This window comes from Tribolium castaneum, chromosome 7 (assembly GCF_031307605.1).
Source record: "Tribolium castaneum strain GA2 chromosome 7, icTriCast1.1, whole genome shotgun sequence".
Classification (NCBI taxonomy): domain Eukaryota; kingdom Metazoa; phylum Arthropoda; class Insecta; order Coleoptera; family Tenebrionidae; genus Tribolium; species Tribolium castaneum.
In genome coordinates this window covers 1,087,324-1,114,747 of record NC_087400.1, presented here as the reverse complement: position 1 = coordinate 1,114,747, position 27,424 = coordinate 1,087,324, and the positions used below count along the sequence as shown (strand labels likewise).

General features: G+C 35.2%; 2 protein-coding genes across 3 annotated transcripts; one reads left to right on the top strand and one right to left on the bottom strand.

The window, feature by feature from the left end:
• The first annotated feature begins 40 nt into the window (after positions 1-40).
• Positions 41-1,904, top strand: LOC658850 (male-specific lethal 3 homolog). The gene is made up of 8 exons (XM_015984180.2): positions 41-179; positions 235-303; positions 349-458; positions 506-910; positions 965-1,114; positions 1,282-1,458; positions 1,513-1,725; positions 1,774-1,904. Exons 1-8 carry the CDS (start codon positions 78-80, stop codon positions 1,829-1,831), a joined length of 1,284 nt encoding a protein of 427 aa, XP_015839666.1. The 5' UTR covers positions 41-77; the 3' UTR covers positions 1,832-1,904.
• Positions 1,841-27,073, bottom strand: form3 (formin 3). Of its 2 annotated transcripts, XM_965135.5 has the most exons (14): positions 26,618-27,073; positions 16,533-16,558; positions 11,312-11,504; positions 11,088-11,247; positions 6,880-6,913; positions 5,743-6,801; positions 5,595-5,695; positions 5,472-5,542; positions 5,313-5,420; positions 5,189-5,259; positions 5,016-5,142; positions 4,712-4,964; positions 4,578-4,666; positions 1,841-3,948 (listed from the first exon to the last, which is right to left on the bottom strand). In XM_965135.5, the coding sequence occupies exons 3-14, from the start codon at positions 11,492-11,494 to the stop codon at positions 2,119-2,121; spliced, it is 4,086 nt and encodes a 1,361-aa protein (XP_970228.2). In that variant the 5' UTR covers positions 11,495-11,504; positions 16,533-16,558; positions 26,618-27,073; the 3' UTR covers positions 1,841-2,118. The 2 variants fall into 2 exon arrangements, with proteins under 2 accessions (XP_970228.2, XP_015839664.1); XM_015984178.2 differs by lacking the exon at positions 16,533-16,558.
• Between the last annotated feature and the right edge of the window lie 351 nt (positions 27,074-27,424).

Genomic DNA, 27,424 nt, shown 5'->3' with positions numbered 1-27,424 from the left:
GACCAACGCAAAAAACACCAAACCCAAGCATGTCAACAACAAAGTGAATTTAAACCAAATATAAACAATACGATAATATGGTTTCAACTCGAGGTATCAAATTAAAGTTCTGTGAAAACGAGCGCGTGTTGTGTTATGAGCCTGACCCGACCAAAGCCAAAGTCTTGTACGACTCCAAAGTGAGAACCTAACCTCAAAATCGTTTTAATCGATACAAATTTGTGATTTTTCCAGGTGTTGGACGTAGTAGTGGCCAAGGACCAACGTGGACGCAAAACCGTCGAGTACCTCATTCATTTTCAGGTAATTGTGGCTTTGTTTCGATCTCAGTTCATTAAAATGTTCCAGGGCTGGAATTCCTCATGGGACAGATACGTCAGTGAGGAGTACGTTTTGAAAGACACTCCCGAAAACAGGCAATTGCAGAAAGACTTGGCCGAAAAATCCCAACTGCAATTGTAAGACTTCCGTTTTTGTGTTTTCATTTTTTAATTTGGGCTTCCAGAGGGGCGTATTTGTACAGACGGGACCGGAAAAAGAGTCGCAAGACTAGCACAACAGCCCCCTCTTCTGATGACTGCAGTTCCGGGAGCCCCACGAGGATGGACACGGACGATGGGCAAGGCGTGACAAGCAGTTCTGAAGATGATTCTTCAATTGAGGAAGAAACGGTGCCGATTGAGCTAACGCCCGAATTACGGGCGTGTCTCGAACAGGACTATTGTCTTATCAATACGAAAAATAAACTAGTTAAATTACCGGCCGAACCAAATGTTGTTACAATTTTGGAAAATTATTGGAGGCATTATGCCAATGGCCAGATTAGTGATTTGAACGAAAAGACCAGTCAGAGGCACAGGTATCCGTTCAATAACACGCAAAGGAGGCGGCCTGAAGATGTACAAAGAAAGTACGAAACGTGGCGTTTTTTTTCTGGTTTTTTAACACTGGGGTATTTTTGCAGTTTAAATATTTGTAGCGAGGTTCTGGACGGCATCCGTCTGTATTTTGATTACACGGTCAATGATTTGTTGCTGTATAAGTGTGAACAAGGGCAAATTGAGACGAAGCAGGCTGTGTATACTTCTATTCATTTGGACAAAGAAGTCTCAAGGTCAGTCTATTATATTCCTAGGAAAAAACACCAAATTTATCGCTAAGAATGGTTTAGATCAGTTTTTTCATTCAATTTTCGTTTCAAACTTCGTCAGAAAAAAAACTGAAAGTGTTGTTATTTCGTTTTTTTTTTTTGAGAAGTTTCGCTATATAACGTTTTTATAGTTCAAAAAATGAGGTTAGTTATATGGATTACATAACGTATCCAAACAATCATGATGATTACCAAAATGGCAATAGGCAAGCCATGCAAAGGAAGCGAAGTCTGAGATCAAACAAAAGCACTGACGCTGTTTCGAATGGTAATAGTCAGGATAGCGCTAAAGCAAAAGCTAGTTCAAGGTGAGAAAAACTAATCGAAAAACTATATATGTTAAGCACTCGCTTCGCTCGTAGCGTTGACAATAATGACAGTTGTGGCTCACGCCCACTTTCGCTCCGCCTTTTACCTGAACATGTGTACAATCAACAACCCCCTCCCCCATGTCTTGTGTACGGTGCCATTCATTTGACGCGACTTTTTGTCAAATTGCCCGAATTGTTGAACGCAGCCACCATTGATGAGAAAAAATGGACAACTTTATTGCAACACATGGACACTTTTATTGAGTAATTTCACGGAATTTGGCGATTTGTCGTGATTTGTTTTCGTTTTAGTTACTTAAACGAGCATCGGGAGTGGTTTGGGGAAAAGTTCTACATCGACAGGCAATAAAACAAGGCGTTTTTAATAGAAGATGTATTACCTACAAGTAAATATTTGGTAACAAATAAATATGTCATTATTAGTGATTAGTTCATTAAGTATCATAATCATAAAAAAATATATAATAAATTATCGCTACCAAGCTCTGAAGTGGTCGGTACCTAAAAGGTGAGTTAGGTTAGTCTTTTATTTTGTGATTGTCGTAATACTGTATGAAGAAATGAGACTGTCAAAGTTTGTAGGAATAAAAGATTTAGTTCGTAATAATAATCCTTGACTAGTGAAAAAATGAGTGATTACTTTGTTCTAAAGGCCCCGTTCTTGGGCACTGTGTGCACTTTAGTGGCGCTAGAAGTCGTAGGTTTCATGAAAGACATGGCCAGGGGTCGTGGGGGTCTCGTCCCGGCCGTGCCCCCAGTCGAGGGCGTTCTCTTGACCGGTTTCGGGGGCGGGGCTTTGCCAACACCCGCCTTAACCGGCATTTTCTTAACCGTGCAAGCGGACGCCGAACTATTGAGCGAACTTTTCGAACTGACAATACTATTCCTCGAACTCGACCTTTGCACATTCGTCGAGGTGTTGGTCTTGCGCAGACTCCCCGACCTGCGGGGAATCACACTCTTTTTGGGCGTGTCCTGCACCGTGCGCCTGACTCCGCCCCGCTCCAGGCCCCGCCCCTTGGCCGGCTTCTCCACCGGCGGCTCGCTTTTCAGCGGTTTGGCGTAGACGACTAGGGCGGAGTCCTCCGGCTCGTAGTTGCCGCCAGAGGACGCCCCCTGACTCGGCGACTCCGACATTAAACTCTGGCTCTCCTCGAAGCCTTCGTCTTCGTTTTTCTTGTCAGTTTTAGTCAAGGCTAGCTTGACTTCGTCTTGGTTGATTCCGGTTTGGTGGCGGTGGCGCCTACCGGGGTTCTGTAGCTTGTCTTGCCACGCCTTGAGGCGGGTCTCGGGCTCGTCTTTGGGTTCGTCGGGGTCGGTGTCGGTGCGTTTGTAGCGTCGTGTGCGCCTTGCGGCGGAAAACCGGTCGAATTGGCCGTCGCCGAGCGTCGGGTTGGGTTCGGGCTCGTCCGTGTCGCGTGGGCGGCCCATGAGGCGGCGACAGGGGCTGGGCTGCGTCGGCTCGCGCTTCTCGGTGGGCGTGGGGATGAAGATTTTGCGCGTGGCTGGGGGCGTTTCTATGTTGTCTTGGTCGATTTCGACCTTGTTGCTGATGGGTGGGTCGTCCAGGCTGGGGGGCGAGTCCCGGGGGCGTGGCTTGATAATGTAGAGAGTGAGTTTATCGGTGGGGGAGCGCTCCCCGAGAGAGCTAATCAGGGTTTTGCGGTCGTTCTCCACCACTGGTAGGCGGTTAAGACGCATTGAGTCGTCTTTGGTTTCTTCCGTGCTGTTGGCCACGTTCAGGGTGGATTTGCGCCACGCCGACTTGTCCTTGATTTGGGGCTGCACTTCCTCGACGGCTTCCATGGCGCTGACCACGTCCGTGTTGTCGATTGTCTTCGAGGGCTCCCAGGCCGGGTAGGCCTTGCGGTAGGTGGATTGGCTGCCGCTGTAGACTTGCTTGCCTTCGGGCAGCGTGTCCAGAGTGCTGCTGCGTTCACTCTCCGAGTCCATTTCGAAGGAGCGCCGGTTCGTGATGCGGCGAGTCTGCCGTCGGGTGTCCTCGGTCTGGTCGCTTTCGCTGGCCTGCAGCCAGGATTCGATTTTTTGTCTCAGTTCTTTCGGTTTGTTGGTTTCTTCTTCGGGGGTTGAAACGATCGGTTTGGACTCGCTTAGAGGTGAGGGCGAGGAGGGGCGTTCGCGGTCCGAGGTGAAGTCAGCACCTAATAAAGCCGGGCGTTTTCTCTGGCTCCCACCTCTAGCTTTGCGGGCCCATGACCGGTCCAGACTCCCCCAGGAGCGGCGCTCGCGGTTGTTGTCCGAAGCCCGGAGGAAGTCCATCAAGTTGCCTTCGTCCTCCTCCGACAAGACTCGGCTGCGCCGCCGCCGCAGGCTCCCATTAGGGGTGATGTCGGGGGATTTCTCCGGGTCGCCGTTAAATGAGCCCAGCCGGCGCCGGGAGAGAGAGGGGGAGCCGGTGACTGAGGAAAGCTCGTCTTCGGATGTCCCGTTGGTGGTTTTCCATCCCTTTATTCGGAAATAAAATTAACTAGACGCCCTCTGGTGATGACTTTTGAACTATGTCGAAAACAGTAACGGAATTTTCGTAATTGACATTTAATGAATTGATTAACAATTCTGTAATTTTCATTACAAAGTGTTATCAAACAGTTGTATAATTGAAGACTATAAGTAATGAATCACAGCGAACATAAAGTTGGGCTCAAGAAACCAATAAATTAGTGAAGTTTGTGAATTTTAGGTTAGAATTTTTCCACTGATAAAATCATGACATACTTCGATAAATCAATTAAGATTAACAACTTCTAATACACTTAAACGTAAATTATGTCAAAAGGTAGGCTTTTCAATGTCTTTGTAATAATTTTCCAATAAAGAAAGTGAACCAAACAGTCATTCGTTATTCGTGTTTTCCTCGTCATCTCTAATTTATCAACATTCGTTTCTTCCATCAAAGATACAATAGTCATTTCGCATAGGCAATGCAATAATTGTGAAGCCTCAAAATTCGTACAACGCTCTAAATATCCGAATAAAAATTTTCCCGCCATTTATGGTTACTGTTTTCGACCTAGCTCAGTGGCGCCCCCAACGGTAACTTTACTTCCGAATTACAATTGTACTAAAAAACTGACCTTTTTCATCGGAAAACCATGCCTGCTGTCGTAGATTTGCAAGTCGATGAACGGCACGTCCGAATCGGGGGTTCCCCCCAAGTTCTCCACTGAAACAACACTGCCAGAAATTGCCTAAAAGTGGAAACCCTTACTTTGCCGCCTCTTGGAAGCGAGCAACTCCTCGCGTTGCCGGCGCCGCGCATTCGCCTGCTCCTCCTGGATCCTCCTGCGCTCGTTATCGCCAACTGCTTGCTTGAACTTGCAGTAAAACCCGTGGAAAATCCGGAAACACTCCTCAAGTTTGAACGAATTCGTGTCCTCGCAGAAAAATTCAGCCAGTTGCACACGCACCTTCTCCAACTCTTCCATGTTCTGTTGCAAGTTGGAGACTTCACGTTCGGCCATCTGGAAGCAAGGATTAGTTGGGTGTTGGCGATGGGTTCTGGAGTTACCAACTTGCAAAAATTCGGTCATTTGCTCTTTGATTTCGGGCTCGGTGGTTGCCAGTTCGATTTGTTTCTTGATTTTTTTTATCCGGACGTCGAGCACGTTGATCTCGTTCTGGAGCTGCTCCACTGTCGTCCTTAAAAATCAATTAAAACGTGGAATAGCAGGGGAAAAGTGCTTACTTGGCTGCGTCCTCCAGCACGCTTATGTTGTCGGTGAAGGTCAGCAGTTTGGGGTTTTTCTTCTCAGCTTGCTGGGAAAAATAATAAATAGAAAAGACTTAAATTAAAATAGAGTTTTACTTACCAACGCCACAAAATGTATTAAATTCATATTTGGTTTATTCGCTCTAATGTCTGTGATTTTTTGCAACGAACTCAATTTAACACCGGCCGCGTTCCCGGCATAGCCACCCTAAAAAAAAAAACGCCAAAAAATAAAGATAAAAAACCTTAAAAATCGTACCGCATTTAGGAAATTGCCAGCGACCAGAATCATGTACAAGACTTCTTGAAGCGGTTTGTTCGTCATCAAGTCTAAAAATTAAACAAAAAAGCCAGTCAGTGTGACAAAATCATTGTTACCAACCTTGAGCTGCCATAATCATTGATTTAATGCTAGGCTCCAAGTAGCTCATATTTGAGGCAAACTCTTCTTTCAGAAGCATGCTTTCTATTCGTAGTTTATAACTGAAAAAAAATGAAATAATTACGAAAAAACTGGCGGTTGGACTAACTTGGATAAGTTGGTCAGTTGTATTAAAAATTTTTCGGCGTTTCCTAATTTAGTGAAATCGCCATCAAACGACTTGAGCATGTCTAGTTCATCAACTTCCGGTAGTATTTTAAGGAGTCCTTTGAGTTTTTCGGCCCCGATATCATCATGTTCCCCTTCCCGGATCAAGTGGATGATGTCCTCATTAGAGCTCCGAAACTGTTTTAAAAAAATATTAACATTGAGACTCCTCTTCCCGTCCAGAAGCGTAATCTCGCAATTTTCCTTGCGTATCCTCCTATCCAAAGTCTCTGAATTCGTATTTTCGCGCCTGAAACTCGCCGCCGCATTGGCTGGGGGCGCTTGTTGGCAGAACAGCCCCTCCATCTCCAGCCAATCCAAATCAGCCATCGGCGAATGCTGGTGAGTGTACGCCACTTGCGTCCAAATATTATTCTTCCCAATCACCTTATTATTCGGTATTTTATTCCAATTGAAAGTCTTCATTTTAATCTTCGGCACCGGGATCTCCTGCTGGGGTAACTTCTCTATCACAGAATCGCATTCGGGGGGCGGGAGCGGCGCGGCGGGCTTGAGGGGCGGCGCGGGGACGGGGGGCGGGACGGCGGGGACGTTGGGGGGCGGGGGCGGCGGCGGCGGCAGCGCGGGCGTGGGGCTCTGGGGCGTGTTGAGGGAGGGGCGGCGGGTGGGACTAGACTCGGAGCGGAGGTGACAGTGGCAGAAGAACTTTGATTGGGCGCTGGGGGCGCGCAGCAGGCGGGCGGCGTCTTCGCGGTTCTCCAGGAGGGTGGCGCGGTGCACGAGACGCTCGGCCGTGTCCCAGATGATGTCGCTGACGGCGTCTTTGGCGTCGATGCGCAGCAGGTGCTGTAGGATGCTCAGGAAGGGGATTTCCTGCGGCGTTTCCGCAACTTGTTTAAGGATGGCGTAGAAGACGTCCAAGGGCGAGTTGAGGTCCACGCCGTGGGGGCCCTGCAGGCTCTGGGAGTCGTCGCTGTCGCGCTGCTCGTCGAACACGTCCAGCTGGACGGCGAGCTCGGGCTCCGCCTCGGCGCATTTTCTAAAAATTTTTCAAAAATATTAACACGTTTTTTAAAAATGCGTTCGAGTTCGTTGTGCTTGTTAAACGTCCACATACCTTAAGTTGTTGAGCACCGGAAGCAGATGACATCCTGGAAAAAACATACACTTGAATACAAATATTGACGAAAGTCACTTACTATGCATCGAATTTCCAAGAACTACGTTACAATAGTGACGCAAATTAAAATCGTGTATTTTATTTGATTTAAGTATCTTGCGGGCACATTTGCATAAAAATTAAATAGATTATCTGAATCAGGCGTTTAGCTGTAATAACATAAAATTGTATTTTTTTAAATGAGAATCATAGTTGGCTATGACATTTTCGAAAAGTTTATTTTTTTCTGATTTGATGTGTCTATTTGTGTAATACATTAATTTTAAATATTTCAGAAAAAACAAAACATTTCGCTTTTTTTATAGTAGGCCATGAAAAAATTTTGGATTTTTAATTAAAACTACGAAAATTGTATTACCCAACAAGTATTTATAATTTAATGATTTTTTAAACCCTAAATAATTCGAAAACAGCATAATACATTTTTATTAGATCAAATTTTTGCAATTAATAAAAATTATTTGTTTTTATATTTAAAATGGCAAGCTTACGTTGTCATTCTATTTTCCAATTTTAAACATGAAATGGCATTTTCGAAAAGCTTATTTTTTCTGAACTCAAAACAATATAAATATAGTTTGGTATTTTTATATATTTTTGATAAAAATATATTTAAAATATTTGAAAGTAGTTGGCCATGGAAAAAATATTTCACATAAAAGGTGTGAATAATCTAGAAATTTTGTGAACGGTTATTAAAGTAAGAAATGTGAAATTATAAAAATAAGTTAAAGTTATTTTCAATTGAACAAATATACGAGCGTCGCAGATTTTAATTACATAAAAAATGTGCAGACAATTGCAAACGATGTGTCACTACCACTTGATGCCACTTTTTTATGATTTAGTGCAATGGAGGTGACGTTGATAATGTTGTGTATTTTTTTACCGCAGATGGAATTTGATTTTGGTGTTTGGATTGACATTTTTTTGTAAAATAAAATTTTATTGATACGCAATCATACAATTAATAAGATTTTTCTTCTTCCGACATTTCTTGTTTAAAATTGGAAAATAGAATGACAACGTAAGCGTGCCATTTTAAATATAAAAACAAATAATTTTTATTAATTGCAAAAATTTGATCTAATAAAAATTTATTATACTGTTTTTGAATTAATTAGGGCTTAAAAAAATCATTAAATTATAAATACTTGACGAAAGTCACTTACTATGCATCGAATTTCCAAGAACTACGTTACAATAGTGACGCAAATTAAAATCGTTTATTTTATTTGATTTAAGTATCTTGCGGGCACATTTGCATAAAAATTAAATAGATTATCTGAATCAGGCAAGCCTGTGCCGACAGATTGTATCTCAAAAGTCGTCCAAGCCTATCCTGGAAATCTCACATTACAAATTTTAAATGAATATTAATGGAGCGCGATTATTAAATTAATATGCTAACAGTGTTATTAGCTAATGTTTTTGTGTGAAATTAATCACGCTGTGTTCAATGATATTTCAGAGATTAATTTTTCTTCTCCGGCGGCCACAGATTGGAATCGTATTAGAAAATTTAGACTGTTTTGTTGGCGCTCAGATGTTGAACAATTTTTATTACACAAGAAAAAGATTGGCGGAAAGTTCAAAGGCATTATAAATCAAACCACCTCTCAAAGTGTTACTTTTAACGACTTGAGATATCATGAAAATATTTCTTACTTCTTCCTGTTTAAAATGCGTAATTTGAGCAAAAACAACAAATTTGGATAAAGTTTGTTACGATTATTTAATGGCCGTGACCTAAGCGTAGGTTGCTGTGCACATTTATTTCGTTTTGAAATTTAAACAAAAGTTGTAACCTTGTTTCCAAAAATATGTATTCAAATTTTATTAGAGACACCTGTGATTCAGCCTTTTTTTTAATGTAAGGTATTTCTCTAGCTCGTGCCATTTCTGCCCACTTTGTGATCTTACACAATGTTTTTCTGAATGAAATAATTGAGTTTTTTTATTATTTTAATTTTTTAATTTAATTTAAGATTTTAATTTTTAAAATCTTATACCTTTTAAAAAACCTATACGAACGTAGTGAGTGCGAAAATTTTTATTTGGATTATTTTTTTTTTTTTAATATGTTTATGTTTCTATGTAACCATTTTCTTTGTTTTGTAGAAAAAAGAGTTTTTGAAAAGAGTCTTCAATTTTAATAAATGATGAACCGACAATCACTTCTTATTTTTTTTTTCTTTTTCAAATACATACCTTCTAATGTCTTGACTACACAATTTAATTTACTGTTTTTATTTTATTAACAAAGTAAAAATTTGTAAGATTGCGTTATTTGCACTAAATCTAGAGGTGTTTTTCAACTAAACTTGCAAAAATGGGACCTAGAAATGCGTTAGAAATTTAGTGATTTTCTCTCAAACAAAATAGAAAATTCCAAAATTTTATCCAAAACGCTTTAATTTCTGTGGATGTGGAAAAATTTTGACTTCTGGTTTTGGAAATGTCACAGAATTTCTGAATAATTTACAAAAACTTTTTTTTGGAAAAATGTATTAATATTTGCTTACGCTGATTGATATAGGCTGTCTTCTTTTTTATGGCGAAATTTATGAAATTACAAAGATTTTATCAAATCATCAAAGTTTTAAACAATGTTACACTGAAAATAATATGTAATTTGCTCCGAATTTGAGTTGTTTTCGGTAAATTCGTGAAATTGTGCCAAATAATATAAAATTCATATCTTCCTTATTATAAAAGATACACATTTGAAACAAAGACATGATAAGGCACTTTTTTACAGAGAATTTGATAATATTATCAGCGATTTTTTTGAATCATTCGTTTAGCTGTAATAACATAAAGTTTTATTTTTTTTAATGAAACTCATAGTTGGCTATGACATTTTCGAAAAGCATATTTTTTTCTGAACTCAAAACAATATAAATACAGTTTGATATTTTTATATATTTTTGATAAAAATATATTTAAAATATTTGAAAGTAGTTGGCCATGGAAAAATTATTTCACATAAAAGGTGTGAATAATCTAGAAATTTTGTGAACGGTTATTAAAGTAAGAAATGTGAAATTATAAAAATAAGTTAAAGTTATTTTCAATTGAACAAATATACGAGCGTCGCAGATTTTAATTACATAAAAATGTGCAGACAATTGCAAACGATGTGTCACTACCACTTGATGCCACTTTTTTATGATTTAGTGCAATGGAGGTGACGTTGAAAATGTTGTGTATTTTTTTACCGCAGATGGAATTTGATTGTGGTGTTTGGATTGACATTTTTTTGTAAAATAAAATTTTATTGATACGCAATCATACAATTAATAAGATTTTTCTTCTTCCGACATTTCATGTTTAAAATTGGAAAATAGAATGACAACGTAAGCTTGCCATTTTAAATATAAAAACAAATAATTTTTATTAATTGCAAAAATTTCATCTAATAATGCTGTTTTTGAATTAATTACGGTTTAAAAAATCATTAAATTATAAATACTTGTTGGGTAATTCAATTTTCATAGTTTTAATTAAAGATCCAAAATTTTTTCATGGCCTACTACAAAGAAAAAGCGAAATGTTTTTTTTTAATATTTAAAATTAACGTATTACACAAATAGACATATCAAATCAGAAAAAAAAAGCTTTTTGAAAATGTCATAGCCAACTATGACTCCTATTTGGTTGAGAAAAATCGCTGATAACATTATTAGATTCTCTGAAAAAAAGTGTCATTTCATGTTTAATTTTTTTATAATTCGTCCATGTCGGGTTATTTGTCGCAGCTGCAAAACTGGCATCTTATTAATAAAAATTTCAAATTAATCTTGTCATAAATATGTAATGTGTCGGTTTAGTATAAGGAAACAACATGGTTAAAGTTTAATGGAAGTGACAAGAACCGGTCGAAAACTATTAAAATCGGTAACTCGGCCTCTCAACGAATTAATTAGATGAAAAACTCTCCGTCTTTGATGAAATTTAAAAGGCGCCTGACAGATGCAGTTCTTACGTAATCCCAACGTTTGTTCTCTAGAAGGAAGTAATCTGTGCCTATTTATGGTAAAGAGCGTCACTGTAAATAATATTTAACTATGTTTACCCGCTCTAATCACGAATGTCTTTTCGCTCCGAGCGCAAAAATTCTTGAATTTAGAGGAGAAACTCACCAATGAATTCGTTGCGTCTCCTGATCCTGTCGGTGAGCCTGGGCGTGGAGATGATCAGACAGTTGATAAAGGCCACAAGGGCCGTCTGGTAGTCCACAGCCGTGGCCCTGCTCAGCTCCTGGACGATCACATTCAGTCTATATCTCTCACCTTTCAATTTCTGCAAAAAAAAAATGAGATTTTGAGGCAGATGTTGGGGCAATTATCGTGAGTCATTTGTAAACCTTGTAGTGCTCCAAAGTGTCAAGGGCGCGCGCGTGACCCTCTTCGTTGTGCACACACAACGCGGACAGAAGCTCAAAGACTTGCTTCTTGACGGTGACGTTGCTGGTGTCGAGGGCCGCCGCCAGTTTCCTGATGTACTCGGGATTCTCCACGATGAAGTCCAGGCCGATCCTCGAATCCATCGTCCGATTGCTGCAACGAGAAACAGATGGTCGAGTGACTCAATACACACACTCAGGGGCAAATTTTCATACAGAGAAATTGAGCAAACGCCAGACTAGATCCCAACAAAGGGGCCCCAGAATTTATTTTTTTTTGCATACAGAGTGTGGAATTTTTAACTTTGAAAAAATTTCAGAAACAGGTCGCTTTTTCGTGGATTTGGTTTTTGTTTATCTGCTGCTGTTTTGTTTTCGACTTATAAACAAACGTTAACATTTTAGCGAAATCTTAAAAAATTCATATCTTTCTTATTATAAAAGACACATTTGAAACAAAAACATTTGGCACTTTGTTACAGAGAATTTAATAATGTTATCAGCAATTTTTTTTAATCATTCGTTTAGCTGGATTAACATAAAGTTGTATTTTTTTAAATGAGAATCATAGTTGGCTATGACATTTTTGAAAAGCTTATTTTTTTCTGAACTCAAAACAATATAAATATAGTTTGATATTTTTATATATTTTTGATATTTAAAATATTTGAAAGTAGTTGGCCATGGAAAAATTATTTCACATAAAGGTGTGAATAGTTTAGAAATTTTGTGAACGGTTTTTAAAGTAAAAAATGTGAAATTATAAAAATAAGTTTAAGTTATTTTCAATTGAACAAATATACGAGCGTCGCAGATTTTAATTACATAAAAAAAGTGCAGAAAATTGCAAACTATGTCTCACTACCACTTGATGCCACTCTTTTATGATTTAGTGCAATGGAGGTGACGTTGATAATGTTGTGTATTTTTTTACCGCAGATGGAATTTGATTTTGGTGTTTGGATTGACATTTTTTTGTAAAATAAAATTTTATTGATACGCAATCATACAATTAATAAGATTTTTCCTCTTCCGACATTTCTTGTTTAAAATTGGAAAATAGAATGACAACGTAAGCTTGCCATTTTAAATATAAAAACAAATAATTTTTATTAATTGCAAAAATTTGATCTAATAAAAATTTATTATACTGTTTTTGAATTAATTAGGGTTTAAAAAATCATTAAATTATAAATACTTCTTGGCTAATACAATTTTCATGGTTTTAATTAAAAATCAAAAATTTTTTCATGGCCTACTACAAACAACAGGCGAAATGTTTTGTTTTTTCTTAAATATTTAAAATTAATGTAGTACACAAATAGACATATCAAATCAGAAAAAAATAAGCTTTTCGAAAATATCACAGCCGCCTATGATTCCCATTTAAAAAAATAAAACTTCATGTTATTACAGTTAAACGAATGGTTGAAAAAATCGCTGATAAATAACATAATTAGATTCTCTGAAAAAAAGTGCCTGTATGTATGTTTATGTTTATCTAAGGTTGTATTTTTCAATTATATCTGGAAGCCGTTGTCCTCGGTTCGCTTAGAAATTTTCTCCGGAATGCTGGGATTAGCTCGTAATCTTTTCAATGTATGTATGAGCAGACATGTGTATAGTGTCAAAACCACCATCAATTATTTCATTCATCTGGTGGTTACTTAAAGTTTTTTACATAATCACGACAAGTCGTGCTAAATGGATATCTGCCATGAATCAATTTTAACTAATCGAAAGGACCATAAATTCACTAACATAACATAACATTAACTAATTATCGGTAATCTATGACATCAAAATAAATCCAGCACCAGCTTTCTAAAAATGTCAGGAATGTAATTGACATGTTTTTTGGGAGTGTTGTGAACTCAAATTGTGGAAATTCCTTGTTTTGTAAAAATGATATAAGGATTTTTTAACTCGTATTCAGAATTCTCTAATGCTCAGGCGATAAATCTATGTGAAAAACTAATTATCCCTCAGAATTTTAGATATTTATTTTTTTTCTGTATGTACCGTATGTAACGTAATTTTTTTAGAATTTCTCGACATCCCAGTTATAAATAATTATTAATTAGTTAATTATAAGTCACTGCAAAAGCTATTCCTGACACAAACTATGTTTAAATGTAGCTTTAAAAAATTTCGCTAGCCCAAAAAATTATTAATAAAATTAAAATTTAAAATACAAATATTAAATTGTTTGAATAACGGACACCTCTTCACAACGGACATTAAAATTTCCCACCTCCCATTAGCGGACACCTCTCTACAACGGACAATTAGTGTCCGTTCTCGAGAGATTTTACTGTAGCACTACTCAAAAAATGTTGTTTTTCAAAATTTAGCCAAGTTTTTGGAAAATTTAACGTATTTCCGGTCCTCCTTTGTCACCTTGTGTGATTCAACCGTCGCATTACCAACTCTAATTATAATTTGTTTACTAATTAATTAGCGTCATAATGAAGTGTATCAAAGTGTTAAAATTGCGCCCGAGTCCAAGGTGAGCAGAATAATTCCGTCGGAACTCAATCGATTACTCGTCCATCTGCCCTATCGTTTCTAGAGTGATGAAGTAACGGTTTACATTGTGCAAAATAACACCAAATTTGGCAAAATCAGTCCAAGGCGAGTTCCCTGGTCAACTATCACAGGCTGAGGTTGGCGCCTCATCTACCATCCAAATCACTCCTCATCACAAATAATCGAGGTCCTAGGACTCTTAGTCACATTTCCCGATTTGTCGTACGACCTCCAAATTGAGTTTTCTCCACTTCTTCGAAATGACGACGCGCTTTCCACGTACAAATGTAACCAACACCTGTTTCTTAGTCGGAAAAATCGACGTGAATGAGCTGGTTTTAGCTGAGATGTTGTCATGAAGTCCGAGCTATGCATGATTGTATTCCAGTTCGCCTACTTAATGTCTATATTTGCTCGGCACCTAATCGAAATTATTTTAGCAAAACCGAGGGATTCTGGGAAAAACAGCGCGAAATAAGACTGATTGACTTGTTTTAGTTTGCAATTAATTAACAAATACTATGTCAATGTCAGAACGTGTTGCTTGTTTCTGATGTAGAAAATTATCCACAACAGAATTGTTTTACTGTAAACTTGACTCGCGTAGGTACCGAGAAGTGAAATAAGCAAAATGCTTAGATCACTCCGATGACTGATTATAATAAGAGATTTTTTCAAATATATAAAACATTTCCTGCACACGTATGTTTATAGAAAAAATCCTAATTTGAAATCTGTTTGTCTGTATTAGTTTTGCCAGTTTAATTATACAGGCTGATTCTTTTTTAGGACCTACATAAGAAACTTTTTAACTTCTAATACAGCTAGAAGTTTAAAATGTTGTATACGATCCAAATCGACCATTTTGAGTTCAACTACAAGTTATTTTCAAAATGGCTGACTAACAGTAGTTTTTACTTATCTGTCATAGTTTTTGTCATATGTCAATTTTTTATTTAAAATATTACAGCTCTTAAATCCTTTATAATATTTATATAATCTTTTGTGAATTTGATAACAAAAGATCGGGAGGGTTTTCTGAAATCTTTCAGGATTGTCAATTGTCTAATTGCAAGGCTACTATGATTTTTTGAAAACGATGATCAGAAAATGATTATAAATAGTTTCTTCAAATGGAATAACCCTGTTATTTCAATGGCAATCAAAAGATCGATATTTATGGAGACTTTTATCAATATCTAACAGTAATTAGTATTTATCTGTCATAGTTTTTGACATATGTTGATTTTTTTTATGCAAATTTTTTATTTAAAATATTACAGTTCTTAAATCCTTTATAATATTTATATAATCCTTTGTGAATTTGATAACAAATGATCTGGAGGGTTTTCTGAAATTTTCAGGATTGTCAATTGTCCAATTGCAAGGCTACTATGATTTTTTGAAAATGATCAAAAAATGATTATAATAGTTTCTTCAAATGACTAACCTTGTTATTATTTCAATGGCAATCAAAAGATCGATATTTATGGAGACTTTTATCAATATCTGACAATAATTAGTATTTATCTGTCATAGTTTTTGACATAATTAGGTTGATTTTTTTATGCAAATTTTTATTTAAAATATTACAGTTCTTAAATCCTTTATAATCCAAGAATGCAATTAATAATGCAGTTGCACAATTTCACAGCCATCTATTATTAATTATTACTGATTTCGTTAAGCCTGCATTAATAGCTATTCAAAAACAGTGTAAGAAAAAAAACAATGTCCATTCAAGAATTATGCTATTATTCTGTTGCTTCATATGTAAAAAAACACGTTAAAAAGCTCCACCTACGAAAGAAGTTAAATAAATAAATAAATAAATACTATTTTTTTATTATTCATTTGTCCACGCTTTTTTAGGAACCCACAAAGGATTAGTAAAAATGCTATTTATCAAGCTACTTAAAATTTAATCCTTTTTAATGTTTTAAGTCTTTAATACTGAGTCAGCAACTAATTTAATTTTAATTTTTTTTTGAGGAAAAAAAATTAATAAATCACAAAAAACTGTATTAGAGAAAAATGTATCCTTGAACGTTTATTAGTTTTATTACATTTTTGATTAAACAATGGTTTACCCACCAATTATCTATAATTTTCTAGAATTGTTTTGGTAATTATTTAAATCAGACATTTCTACACGCTTCAGATTTTGAAATTCATTAACAACTTTTTTAAAATTGTTTTTATTTATACAGTTATATGGTAATTTATTATACTTTGCTGTTTCATGAAAAAAATTTCAAAAAATCATAGTAGTCTTAGGTAGCGCGTCATCTTCCATGGCTCACTTGGATGAACGAAAAACGAAAGAATGGTTGATTTTTTGATTTTAAAAATTTAATTTAATTAAATTATTAGGTGGGCTGAAAAAAATTACAATAACGCTATAGTTTTATAAATTGGTGGCTATTGACCCATAATCGCCTACCCAGAAAAAATTAAACGACGTTACTTTATTAATTGGCGTCAGCTAGGAAATATATTAAACAAATTATGACACCAATCAGAATTGCAAATATCCGTCCTATCAAAGTTTTATTAAAACATCATGAATAATCCAATTATTGGCTTAAAAAAACCTGTAAAACACGAACCGATCGGAAAAATTACCATATTTTCTAACAGCAATTGTACTCACTTTCGGATACATCCAAGCCGGCAAACCTGAAAAAAAAATTAGAATTAGCCAATCAGCGGCCTTAAATTTTTGTCATTATGATGTTCACTGAGATTTCGCAATGTGGTTTAAACACACGTGTGGAGGATATTTTTCCCACGTGATCATCCCACTTGAAAATTATCGAATGCTTTTAGCTCTGGCTAATTTATGGGACAGCTGTACATGTAATAATAATTTCGATTCGTGAGATACAGTCGACTTGTACATTTTTCATTTGTTTGAAATAATTAGCGGTCATTAAAGGAATTAGGCAATTGTTATTATTTATCGAGCTTTGAGTTAACATTATTCCACAGTTGCTTGCTGTCACTTGTGGATATTTTACGACGATAAATTTGTAACTGTATTCAACAGTTTTGGGAAGGTCCGGTGTCGATTATTATTTACAACGTTCGATTCATTTAAAATGCAAATTAACAGAAGCGTCGATTTGTTTCACAATGACGTCCTGCAGGCTAATTAAAATGCAAAAAATTAAATTAATATCGCAATTAATTCCAAAATTACAAATGGAGTCAGTATTCATCATTTATAATTATTTTAGTTTTGTTAATTGAATTAATTAAAACCTTCTTTTGTTTTTGAGATAATCCGTCAAAATTTTGTGCTTCAAGGCAGATTTTTTTTTGTCAAAGTTGCGTAGACAAGTGAAATTTTAGCTTTTCATGTCCAAAATTATTCAAGGATTCTGAATCTGTTTTCATTTTTTGACTTCAAGCAATAGTTTTCAAGATATCAGTCAAAGTTTGAAACAGTGTTAAAAATTTAGTTTGATAAAATCGAAACACGTATAATTTTGTAATTTTTTGAAGGGAAAAGTAAAAGTCTAAACAATTAGATTTTTAAATTTTCTGAGGTAAAATTATGTCAGGAATCCAAATCTGACTCTGTTTCTCATCTACGACCTATAGTTTTTGAGATATCACCAGTTTGTTGTCTCAAGACACAAATTCGTTAGTAAGAGATAAGGGCTATGATTTTTTTTTGGTTAAGTTAGACGGTCTAAACAATTGAAACTTCAGCTCTTTGTATGCACAATTATTCAAGGATTTGGCATTTGTTTAAATTTTTTGCCTACAAGCGATTGTTTTAAAATATCAGTCAAAGTGTGAAACATTGGTCAAAATTTCTTTTGTCAAAATTCACACACTTATAAATGTTTTTTTTTTTCGAAAAGGGAGAAGTCTAAACAAGTCAATTTTTAAATATTCGTTCGTAGAAATATCCAGGCACTTTGAATCTGCCATTATTCCTAATCTACGACCTATAGTTTTTGAGATATCAGTCAAAGTTTGCTGCCTCAAGAAACATTCTAGTTAGAGTAAGAAATGAGTTGCTTTTAATTTTTTTGTTAAAGTTAGACAGTCTAGACAACTAAACCTGTAGCTCTCCATATGCAGAATTATGCAAGGATTATGGATCTGTTTTAATTTTTTGCCTAAAAACGATAGTTTTCAAGATATCAGTCAAAGTTTGAAGCATTAGTAAAAATTTAGTTTGGCAAAATCGAAACACGTATAATTTTGTAATTTTTGGGAGGGAAAAGTAGAAGTCTAAACAATTAGATTTTTAAATTTTCTGAGGTACAATTAACTTAGGAATCCAAATCTGACACTGTTTCTCATCTACGACCTATAGTTTTTGAGATATCACCAGTTTGTTGCCTCAAGACACAGATTCCTTAGTAAGAGATAAGGGCTATGATTTTTTTTTGGTTAAGTTAGACGGTCTAAACAATTGAAACTTCAGCTCTTTGTATGCACAATTACTCAACGATTTTGCATGTGTTTAAATTTTTTGCCTACAAGCGATAGTTTTAAAAATATCAGTCAAAGTGTGAAACATTGGTCAAAATTTCTTTTGTCAAAATTCACACACTTATAAATGTTTTTTTTTTTCGAAAAGGGAGAAGCCTAAACAAGTCAATTTTTAAATATTCGTTCGTAGAAATATCCAGGGACTTTGAATCTGCCATTATTCCTAATCTAGGACCTATAGTTTTTGAGATATCAGTCAAAGTTTGCTGCCTCAAGAAACTTTCTAGTTAGAGTAAGAAATGAGTTGCTTTTAATTTTTTTGTTAAAGTTAGACAGTCTAGACAACTAAACCTGTAGCTCTCCATATGCAGAATTATTCAAGGATTATGGATCTGTTTTAATTTTTTGCCTAAAAACGATAGTTTTGAAGATATCAGTCAAAGTTTGAAACATTGGTAAAAATTTAGTTTGACAAAAATCAAACACGTATAATTTTGTAATTTTTTGTAGGGAAAAATAAAAGTCTAAACAATTAGATTTTTACATTTTCTGAGGTAAAATTAACTCAGCAATCCAAATCTGTCTCTGTTTTTCATCTACGACCTATAGTTTTTGAGATATCACCAGTTTGTTGCCTCAAGACACAGATTCCTTAGTAAGAGATAAGGGCTATGATTTTTTTGGTTTAAGTTAGACAGTCTAAACAATTGAAACTTAAGCTTTTTTATGCAAAATTATTCGAGGATTTTGCATTTGTTTTCATTTTTCGCCTAAAACTGATAGTTTTCAAGATATCACTCAAAGTTTGAAACATTGGTAAAAATTTAGTTTGACAGAATTAAACACTTGTAAATGTTTTTTTTTTTTGAAAAAGAAGGAGTCTTAACAACTTTACTTAACTTTTCTTACGCAAAATTATCCGAGGATTCTAAATTTGACTTTGTTTTTTGCCTTAGAGTGATTGTTTTTAAGCTAGCACTAGTTTGATGAATGATATTTTTTTGTATTAAAAAAGCAAAAAATACATGTTTTTATTATTAAATTTAGTGGTTTTTGCTTGATTCAAATGCAATGTAATGTTAAAATTCGTCTCTCCATTGAAGCAGTGCGCAGTTTATTGGTCGTTAAAAGAATCTCCAATAAAAATAACGAAACACCGTTAATGACCATCCCAGACAGAAATAAACCCAGAAAGATGTAAATAAATCGAAATGAATTTAATTGTAGTTTTATTAACGAAGCGTGAATTCTTCCGAGCCGTGCTTACATTTTCGTCATCCACGTATATTATTCGATCGCTCTCGTGGGCGTAATAGCTGATTTAACAGCTGTTACGTACAATTAACACATAAACTCTCCCAACAAAGATTAAGGACGAGATGCCAGTTTCTGATTCAGTTCGCCATAAATGCACGAGAAAAAAATAAATGTCCATATTGAGAAAATGCGCACTCGATCGCGAAATTTTCCGTCATGCATTCGGAGACAAAGCGATGCAAATTCTTGGCCTCTTTGCAATTAATTTTAATTATTGGGGCCAGCTAATGGTGTTTTGGATGCGCTCATTTTTGCATTGGCATGGCGTGCTGTGGAGGCGCCAGGTTTTACGAGCTGGTGTAAAAGATGAAAAGTTTGGGTAAACAAACAAAAATGCTAAAATTGGTACATATTTTGTGAAAAAAATAAGAAATTTGAAAACACTCAAATAATTTAACTAGAATAAAATTCATAGCTTGGATATTGGCAATTTTTGGAAAAATTTCATAAACAAGCGAATTTTTGTTTATCTGCTGTCAAAACTGCACAGCCACCTCCAACTTTTTTTTCAAATGTCGTGCTACAGCTCATGTCAAAGAGCACTTCGAAAGCAGTACAACGCACTCTTTGTTTTCTGAATATTTCCAAAGCCTATGCGATAAAAAAATTAAAGCAGTGTGGAATTATTGACTGAAATAAAATTTGTAACTTGGATGTAAATAATTTTTGTAATAAATCCCAAAACAGGACGATTTGTGTTTTTCTTCGCGTGTCATTTGGTGCATACGGCTTTTGTTTATCCAAATGCACAGCCACCTCTAACTTTTTTTTTCAAATGTAACGCTATGTCAAGTGTCACGTCATGTAAAAGAACACATTGCAAGGAATTCAACGCACTCTTTGTTTTCTGAATATTTTCAAAGCCTACGCGACAAAAAATTAAAACCAATTTTTATAAAGTGAAATTAGGCAAATCACAGTAGAAATGTTACAAAAAGTTAGAAATTCATGCTACTGTTGTTATGTTATTTTCCAGGAGAGGAACAGTGCCCATTTTGAACAATTGTTGCATTAAATAATGTCCAACTTATAAAATTGATTTTTATTTTTTTATCACGTAGGCTTTGAAAAAATTCAAAATCCAAATAGTGCATTGTATTCGGAAATAAAATTAACTAGACGCCCTCTGGTGATGACTTTTGAATGTCGAAAACAGTAAAGAAATTTTCGTAATGCCACATTTAACTGACATTTAATGAATTGTTCAACAATTTTGCGCGTATAGTGTTAATTACTTACAATAGAAAGAATTACTTTAAAAGTACGTGGTGGTAAATACTAGCGTTGACTTTGGTTCTGTAGTTTTTCGTGGTATAATGTGTTTATTGTTGGAACTTGAAAGTGGATAAAAAGTGAAAAATATTTAAATTTTGATTACAAAGTGTTATCAAACAGTTGTCTAATTAAAGATTATAAGTAATGGATCACAGCGAACACAAAGTTTGGCTCAAGAAACCAATAAATTAGTGAAGTGTTATGAATTTTAGGTTAGAATTTTCCACTGAAAAAATCATGAAATGCTGCGGTAAATCTACAAAACTAGAATAAAGATTAACAACTGCTGATACATTTAAACGTAAATTATGCCAAAAGGTGGGCTTTTCAATGTCTTTGTAATAATTTTCCAATAAAGAAAGTGAACCAAACAGTCATTCGTTATTCGTGTTTTCCTCGTCATCTCTCATTTGTCAACATAAGTTTCTTGCATCAAAGATGCAATAATCATTCTGCATAGGCAATGTAATAATTGTGAAGCCCCAAAATTCCTACAACGCTCAAAATATCCGAATAAACATTTTCCCGCCATGTATGGTTACTGTTTTCGACCTAGCTCAGTGGCGCCCCCAACGGTAATTTTACTTCCGAATTGCGTGCGAAAAGTGACGAGGTGTCACTTGACATATCATTACATTTGAAAAAAAGAAGTTAGAGGTGGCTATGCTTTTCTGACAACGGATAAACAAAAACTATGCACCAAATAGTAGGCAAGGAAAACTAACAATTGACCTGTTTCGAGAATAAGAGCGAAAAGAAAGTCATTTTAAAAAAGTGTAAAAACAAAATACAAATTTTTTTTAAGAAAATTCCAATTCATTTTTGCGTAGTTTATTTCCATTTATTTACGGAGAACTCCTGCTAATATAAATAATAATCAAGCGAATGTTTTGCATAAATAAGTAAACAAAGACGAAATCAGCTTTAGATTTTATTGTACCACACTTTGTAAAAATTGCGTGGGTGAAGCAAAATTCTGCTTTAATTTATGAAAATCAAGTCATAACTCGTATTTTAATTTTTCTCATTAGGGTCCAATTTTATTGCTAATTATGACTAAATTATTTCTATTAATTCCGAAATATGATCCGTTACGTACGTAAATCGGCTTTTTACAAAATTCCTGTCGTTTTATAAAATATTCCATCAAACATTGTGTATAAATAGCACGTTATTACGCCAATAAATGTCGAACAACGCAATTTTCGCAAACCTTCAGTTTCAGCTTCAGGTGAAGCTCGCACCTGCGATAAATGCGCTAATTGTGAATAAATAGTCGTGTTATTACAATCGATAGCCATCTAGAAATAATAAACGGAATCGTCAATTGTATCCGGAGTTTTGTTAAAATCAGTCACGAAATTGCTGAAAAAAAAACCAAGTGCCAACAATCATATTCAAATACCACGCTCCATTGTTGCAACAGCAGGTGACTTTGGTATTTCACGACATTTATGAAAAACGCACCGCGATGGTGCCATTTTTACTAAAGCCAAAAGTGTAAAAGTTTTTTAATTTTTTTAATTTTTAAAATGTATTTTTGGGACACGCTGTATAATCAAAAATATTTTCCGAAACGTGTCCTAATAAGTGAGGTAAAAGACTGGCAGCCTGTATTTTGTTTTTTGTTGGCCAGCCTGTGTCACTGGCTGGTTTTCCACCTGAGTTAATTATGCCCGCCCACGTATGCACCGTAAGGCATGACTTAATATCAGTGTTTAATGTTATCTACTACCGCAACACTAATCAGTATTCTTGAACAGAAAGTCGAAATCCCTAACGGCTAATGTGCACTTCCGCTAGAAAATGACAAGACTTGTGCCCACCCAGAGTAAATCGTTTTGTGGACGTGCCCCGTATACAGTGTGTGTACAGAAAATTATTAGCAAACAATCACACAATAAATCTTTTTTTCCGCGCGCAAACACCGATATAATGCCACGGTAAATATAAATAAAATATTGACTTATTTCGTCAACAGGAGATGTTAATGTGTGTTAACGAGCGATGATTGATTTTTGGTGTTGTTTCGTTTCAAATCCAGAAAGAACGCGTTCCAATATTTTATAGAAAAACATTGTAAAATTGTTTGATGAATTATTATGCTTGCCTAATAGTTCCAAGGATGTTTGGGAAAAAAAACCTTTGTCTATTTGGATTACGTCAACTGAAGTAATTATAATAAAAAATATCGATGGGTCATTTTGCAGTTTGGAAAAAGTAACACATTTGAATGAAACTCGAAATTTGCATGTGATGGTCGTATGTCGCAACAGTGGAGAACAATTAGCATAAAATGATTGTTTAAACAACACGACAGTTGAATTACAATTTTGTATTTGCTTCAGAAAATTAAATTGGCAACAGTGACTGTGAAAACTAGTCTTTAAACCTACATTTTTATCAGTTGTTTGCATAATAACCAATTAGGAAACGACAAATTTTGTTTAACGGGAAGACCACGATGTGATTTACTAAAAATATCAACAATTTTTAATTATGGGAGAATGTACTGCAGAATATTGATATTATTTTGTCAAATGTACGGATATCTAAAAGTAAGGATGAAACGACGTACAAATGAAACCTTCCCGTTTTTTATAATTCCGTTAACGTCGCCAGAGGCGCACTTGTTCCATTACCGTCGTTTTCAGAGCAATGAATTTATAAAAATTGTTGTAATTAAATAACGGTTAGCACAAACCGAATAAAAAAATACAGGCAGATAGAGCATCAAATTCTCAATAATCGGAGATAAAAATAGTGCAAAAATTATATCTTAAACTATATTTAAAAAAATTTCAAAGTTTTACCAATTTGCACTCTGCCCCATATTTTTCAAAACGCTGCGAATACGGTTACAGATACAAGAAAAATGTTCAGAGGAAAGTTGTAGAGAATTAAATTTCCTTTAAAAAAGTCCGCGAGACCATATCTCTATCTTCAACCATTTAGGCCCCAAAGCCATTCAAAGACGCTCAAGTGTCGGATTTCCTTCATTTTGCCGGTGGTCAAGTATTGGAAAATTTATTTATTCCTAAACCGTTGAAGATAGACATATCGTGTCGCGGACTTTTTTGTAGAAAATTTAATTCTCTACAACCTCGTCTCTTTCACTTTTTTGTATCTTCAACCGTATTCGCTGCGTTTGCAGATTGATAATTCTAAGCGATAATTTTTTGGGCACCGTCGCCTGTTTATCAAAACGCTGCGAATACGGTTGAAGATACAAAAAAGGGTAAAGAACGACGTTGTAGAGAATTAAATTTGCTACAAAAAAGTCCGCGACACCATATTTCTATCTTCAACGGTTTGAGTATAAATTCACTTTCCCATACTTGACCACCGGCAAAATTACGCAAATCAGTCGCTTGAGCATCTTTGAACGTTTTTAGGGCCTAAACCGTTGAAGATAAAGATATGGTCTCGCTGACTTTTTTAAAGGAAATTTAATTCTCTACAACTTTCATCTGAACATTTTTCTTGTATCTTTAACCGTATTTGCAGCGTTTTGAAAAATACGGGTCGAAGCGCAAATTTTAAATCTTAAATAATTTTTTTCTCATGTTTCTTATGAAAATTTTAGTCATCACTTTTTCCCAGTCTGTTGAGAATGCAAAGCTCAACATTTCTCCATTTTTTTCCAAGTAATTCGTGAACTGCTTGAAATTAAATTAATTTAAAACGATTTGACACACGATTGGGGCGCCCTCATTTTTACACTGCCGTACTACATCTTTGGGTGCGATTTTGTATCTCCTAACTTATAGTCCTTCGTAGTTTATTCGCTTGTGAGCAGTTTCTTGTTTGACCTTGCTTGAAAAATATTGATCAAAACGCAGGTAAACACAGTCCAAAATAATCCAGCGTTTAAGTTAATAATACAAAAGATCAATATTTTCGGTTTCTGGACTAAAATAACTAAAAAAGTAAAGTCGGTTGGTTGACCGTCATTTTAATGGATCTGTGGCCCACACATTGCTAAATCCCTGTTGAATGAATAATAATATGTTTACTGTGTAAAATTACGGTTCTAAAAATTTGACAAATTATATGCCAAACTTGACAAGTTTTTTTCATTTAATTTGTGTATAAAAATGGTGCGTTTTATGTAAATTCACAGTTATTCTACTGAAGCGCCTCCACATAGCCTATTCTTTCAGAGATTAATTTTTCAGATAACAACAATTCGCATTTTTTATATTTGTTGGTATAATTTTGTAATAGTACTACACACGAGAATAACAAAATTCCCTGTACTTTTTTCCTGACATTGGACGTCAATAAAAAAATTATGATTATTTTACCAGTTACCAGAACTGAGATGAATACATTACTGATTTTAAGGAAAAACGTAATTAAGAAAATTTAACGCAACTATCAAATTTTTAATGTCGTGATTAATTTAAAATTTAACATTTGGCAATATATTAAATTAATGCAAACTAGTCTAATACGCAATTAATGTTTTAAAGCTGCCTTTTTTGTTTGGTATTTTTATTAATTTGTTTTGTATTTTGTTTTTTATTTTAATTTATTGTTGCATTCTTTAAACAGTATAAAGTGTATAAAATGTTTGTTAAGTTTGGAGAATTATTTGTCCTCTAATTAACTCTTACAGTTATTTCCCCATTAAACGCCCACTACATCAATTAGGTGGGTAGGTTCTACCAAAATATTTACTTCTATCAGGCGAAAATTCGTAAAAATATGGCAGAGAAAACGTAAGAAAAAAATAAAGAAATACTTTTTTATGTAACAATATGACAGAATTTTCATAGTTAGCCACTCAAATGTTTGTTATCTTTTATTTTTAGATCCTTATCTCCATATCTTCAAACCCGAAATTTGTTTATATCAGTCTGTTTTTTTACTAATAAAAAAGTATATAAAGTTTATAACAATAAACACAAAATAAAGCGTAGAAATAAAATCAACGACAAAATTCTTCAGATTAATAGAAATAGAATAATAGAATAAAAAAAAATATAATAATAATAGAAAAATTATTTTTAACAAAATTCTTGGTAATATATAATAATATATATTATATATAATGTATATATATAATAAATCAGATAACAACCGAAAACGACATTTTAATTGCATTTTTCCAAAAAGTGCGCACTTTTTTTTTAGAAATTTTACTAACCCACCTGTTGAGAGCCACTGTGTGTTTTATGGTGGTTTATTAGGAGTTGATTTTTTCATTAAAAAAATGACGATGGTGGCGCATGGACGGTTTAAGAATTGTTCGAAATTGTGACTAATTTGTTCATTAGTGTGGGAGTTTCGAATCCCGGTCCTGGCAAAAATTTTTTTTTTCGTAAAATTTAATAACAAAACACAAATTGAAATAAAATGATAACGTAGTGGACCAAGAGGTTAATTTCCTTTTGCTGCTTTGTCAATAATATTAAAATTTACGCAAATTTTTATAATTCTAGTTCAGCGGTTCTCAAAATTTGGAACTTATGTTTTGAAACGATATTTTCTTTTAAATTGTATATGAACGAGTATTTGTATGAAACAATGAACGTAATTTAAAGCAATTTATCGTAATCCCGTGTCTGGAGCTAGTTAAATGAGCCGAATTCTTCGGTGTCACAGAATTTGAAAACCAAACTCAAATTAGCTCCGCAAACATTTACCCAAATCTCACCGTTAAGTAACCAAGGATATTTAGTTACTCACATGCGAAAAGTGCAATTTTCCTCCCTATCGTCGTCCCGGCATCAGCGACAATCCCCAGCAGCACGTGAATAATGTCCCAATCCTTGCATCACCTTTGCACATGCACTTTCGTTCACAAATAGCGCGCGAACCGTCGGCTCCAGCGGCACTTTTCGTGGACGTCGCGACGCTGCCGACGCTAAAAAACACCCCTTGCGTTTCGGGCGCGCGTACGTCGTGTGGTTTGGAGGTGGTGGCGATTTGAAGAGTGGCGCCGCACTCAGCTGTGCATCTCGGACGGACCTCGACGGAGTAGAGGCCGACACTTTCACTTCAGAGCTCTTCGGCCTCTTCCACTTGGTTGTGTGGGTCGGACAGGTTCTATTATGCGCTATCATAGACGGTTAGCGGATAACTAGACCGCTCCTGGTACAGAGGGGGCCGGCTGGTGACGACGGGGGCATGCTTTGCATACGATGCGAAATTGCTAAGGACGTCCCCACTGTACAGAGTGTTGGCTTCATTCTGTAGACACACGATTTTAGGAAGTTAAGTTATAAAAAAAACAGAAATTAGGTAATAGAGAAAATTTTTAGGTACGATTTAAAAATTTTCATAACTAAAAAACTATTGGGAATTTGGCAATTTTCTCGATGCCAGTCGATTCCCCGGGTCATTTTACTTAGGTGAGGTCCATTTCTTCGAATAGTTTTGCCGTAATTGAGAAAATAAAAATTAAAAAATGGACAATTTTGAAAGTGTCTCAAAATCAAATAAAACCCATTCTATTTGATAGATTTTGATGTGACCTTTACGATGGAAAAAAGA

What these genes read in the sequence shown, in the direction of transcription:
- LOC658850 (XM_015984180.2), top strand. Translation starts at nt 78, where the DNA reads ATGGTTTCAACTCGAGGTATCAAATTAAAGTTCTGTGAAAACGAGCGC. An exon ending in AAGTCTTGTACGACTCCAAA is followed by an intron (nt 180 to 234) that starts GTGAGAACCTAA and finishes TGATTTTTCCAG; the next exon opens with GTGTTGGACGTAGTAGTGGC. An exon ending in AAAGCAAAAGCTAGTTCAAG is followed by an intron (nt 1,459 to 1,512) that starts GTGAGAAAAACT and finishes CTTCGCTCGTAG; the next exon opens with CGTTGACAATAATGACAGTT.
- form3 (XM_965135.5), bottom strand. Translation starts at nt 11,494, where the DNA reads ATGGATTCGAGGATCGGCCTGGACTTCATCGTGGAGAATCCCGAGTAC. An exon ending in ACACTTTGGAGCACTACAAG is followed by an intron (nt 11,248 to 11,311) that starts GTTTACAAATGA and finishes TTTTTTTTGCAG; the next exon opens with AAATTGAAAGGTGAGAGATA. An exon ending in GAGACGCAACGAATTCATTG is followed by an intron (nt 6,914 to 11,087) that starts GTGAGTTTCTCC and finishes TGTTTTTTCCAG; the next exon opens with GATGTCATCTGCTTCCGGTG.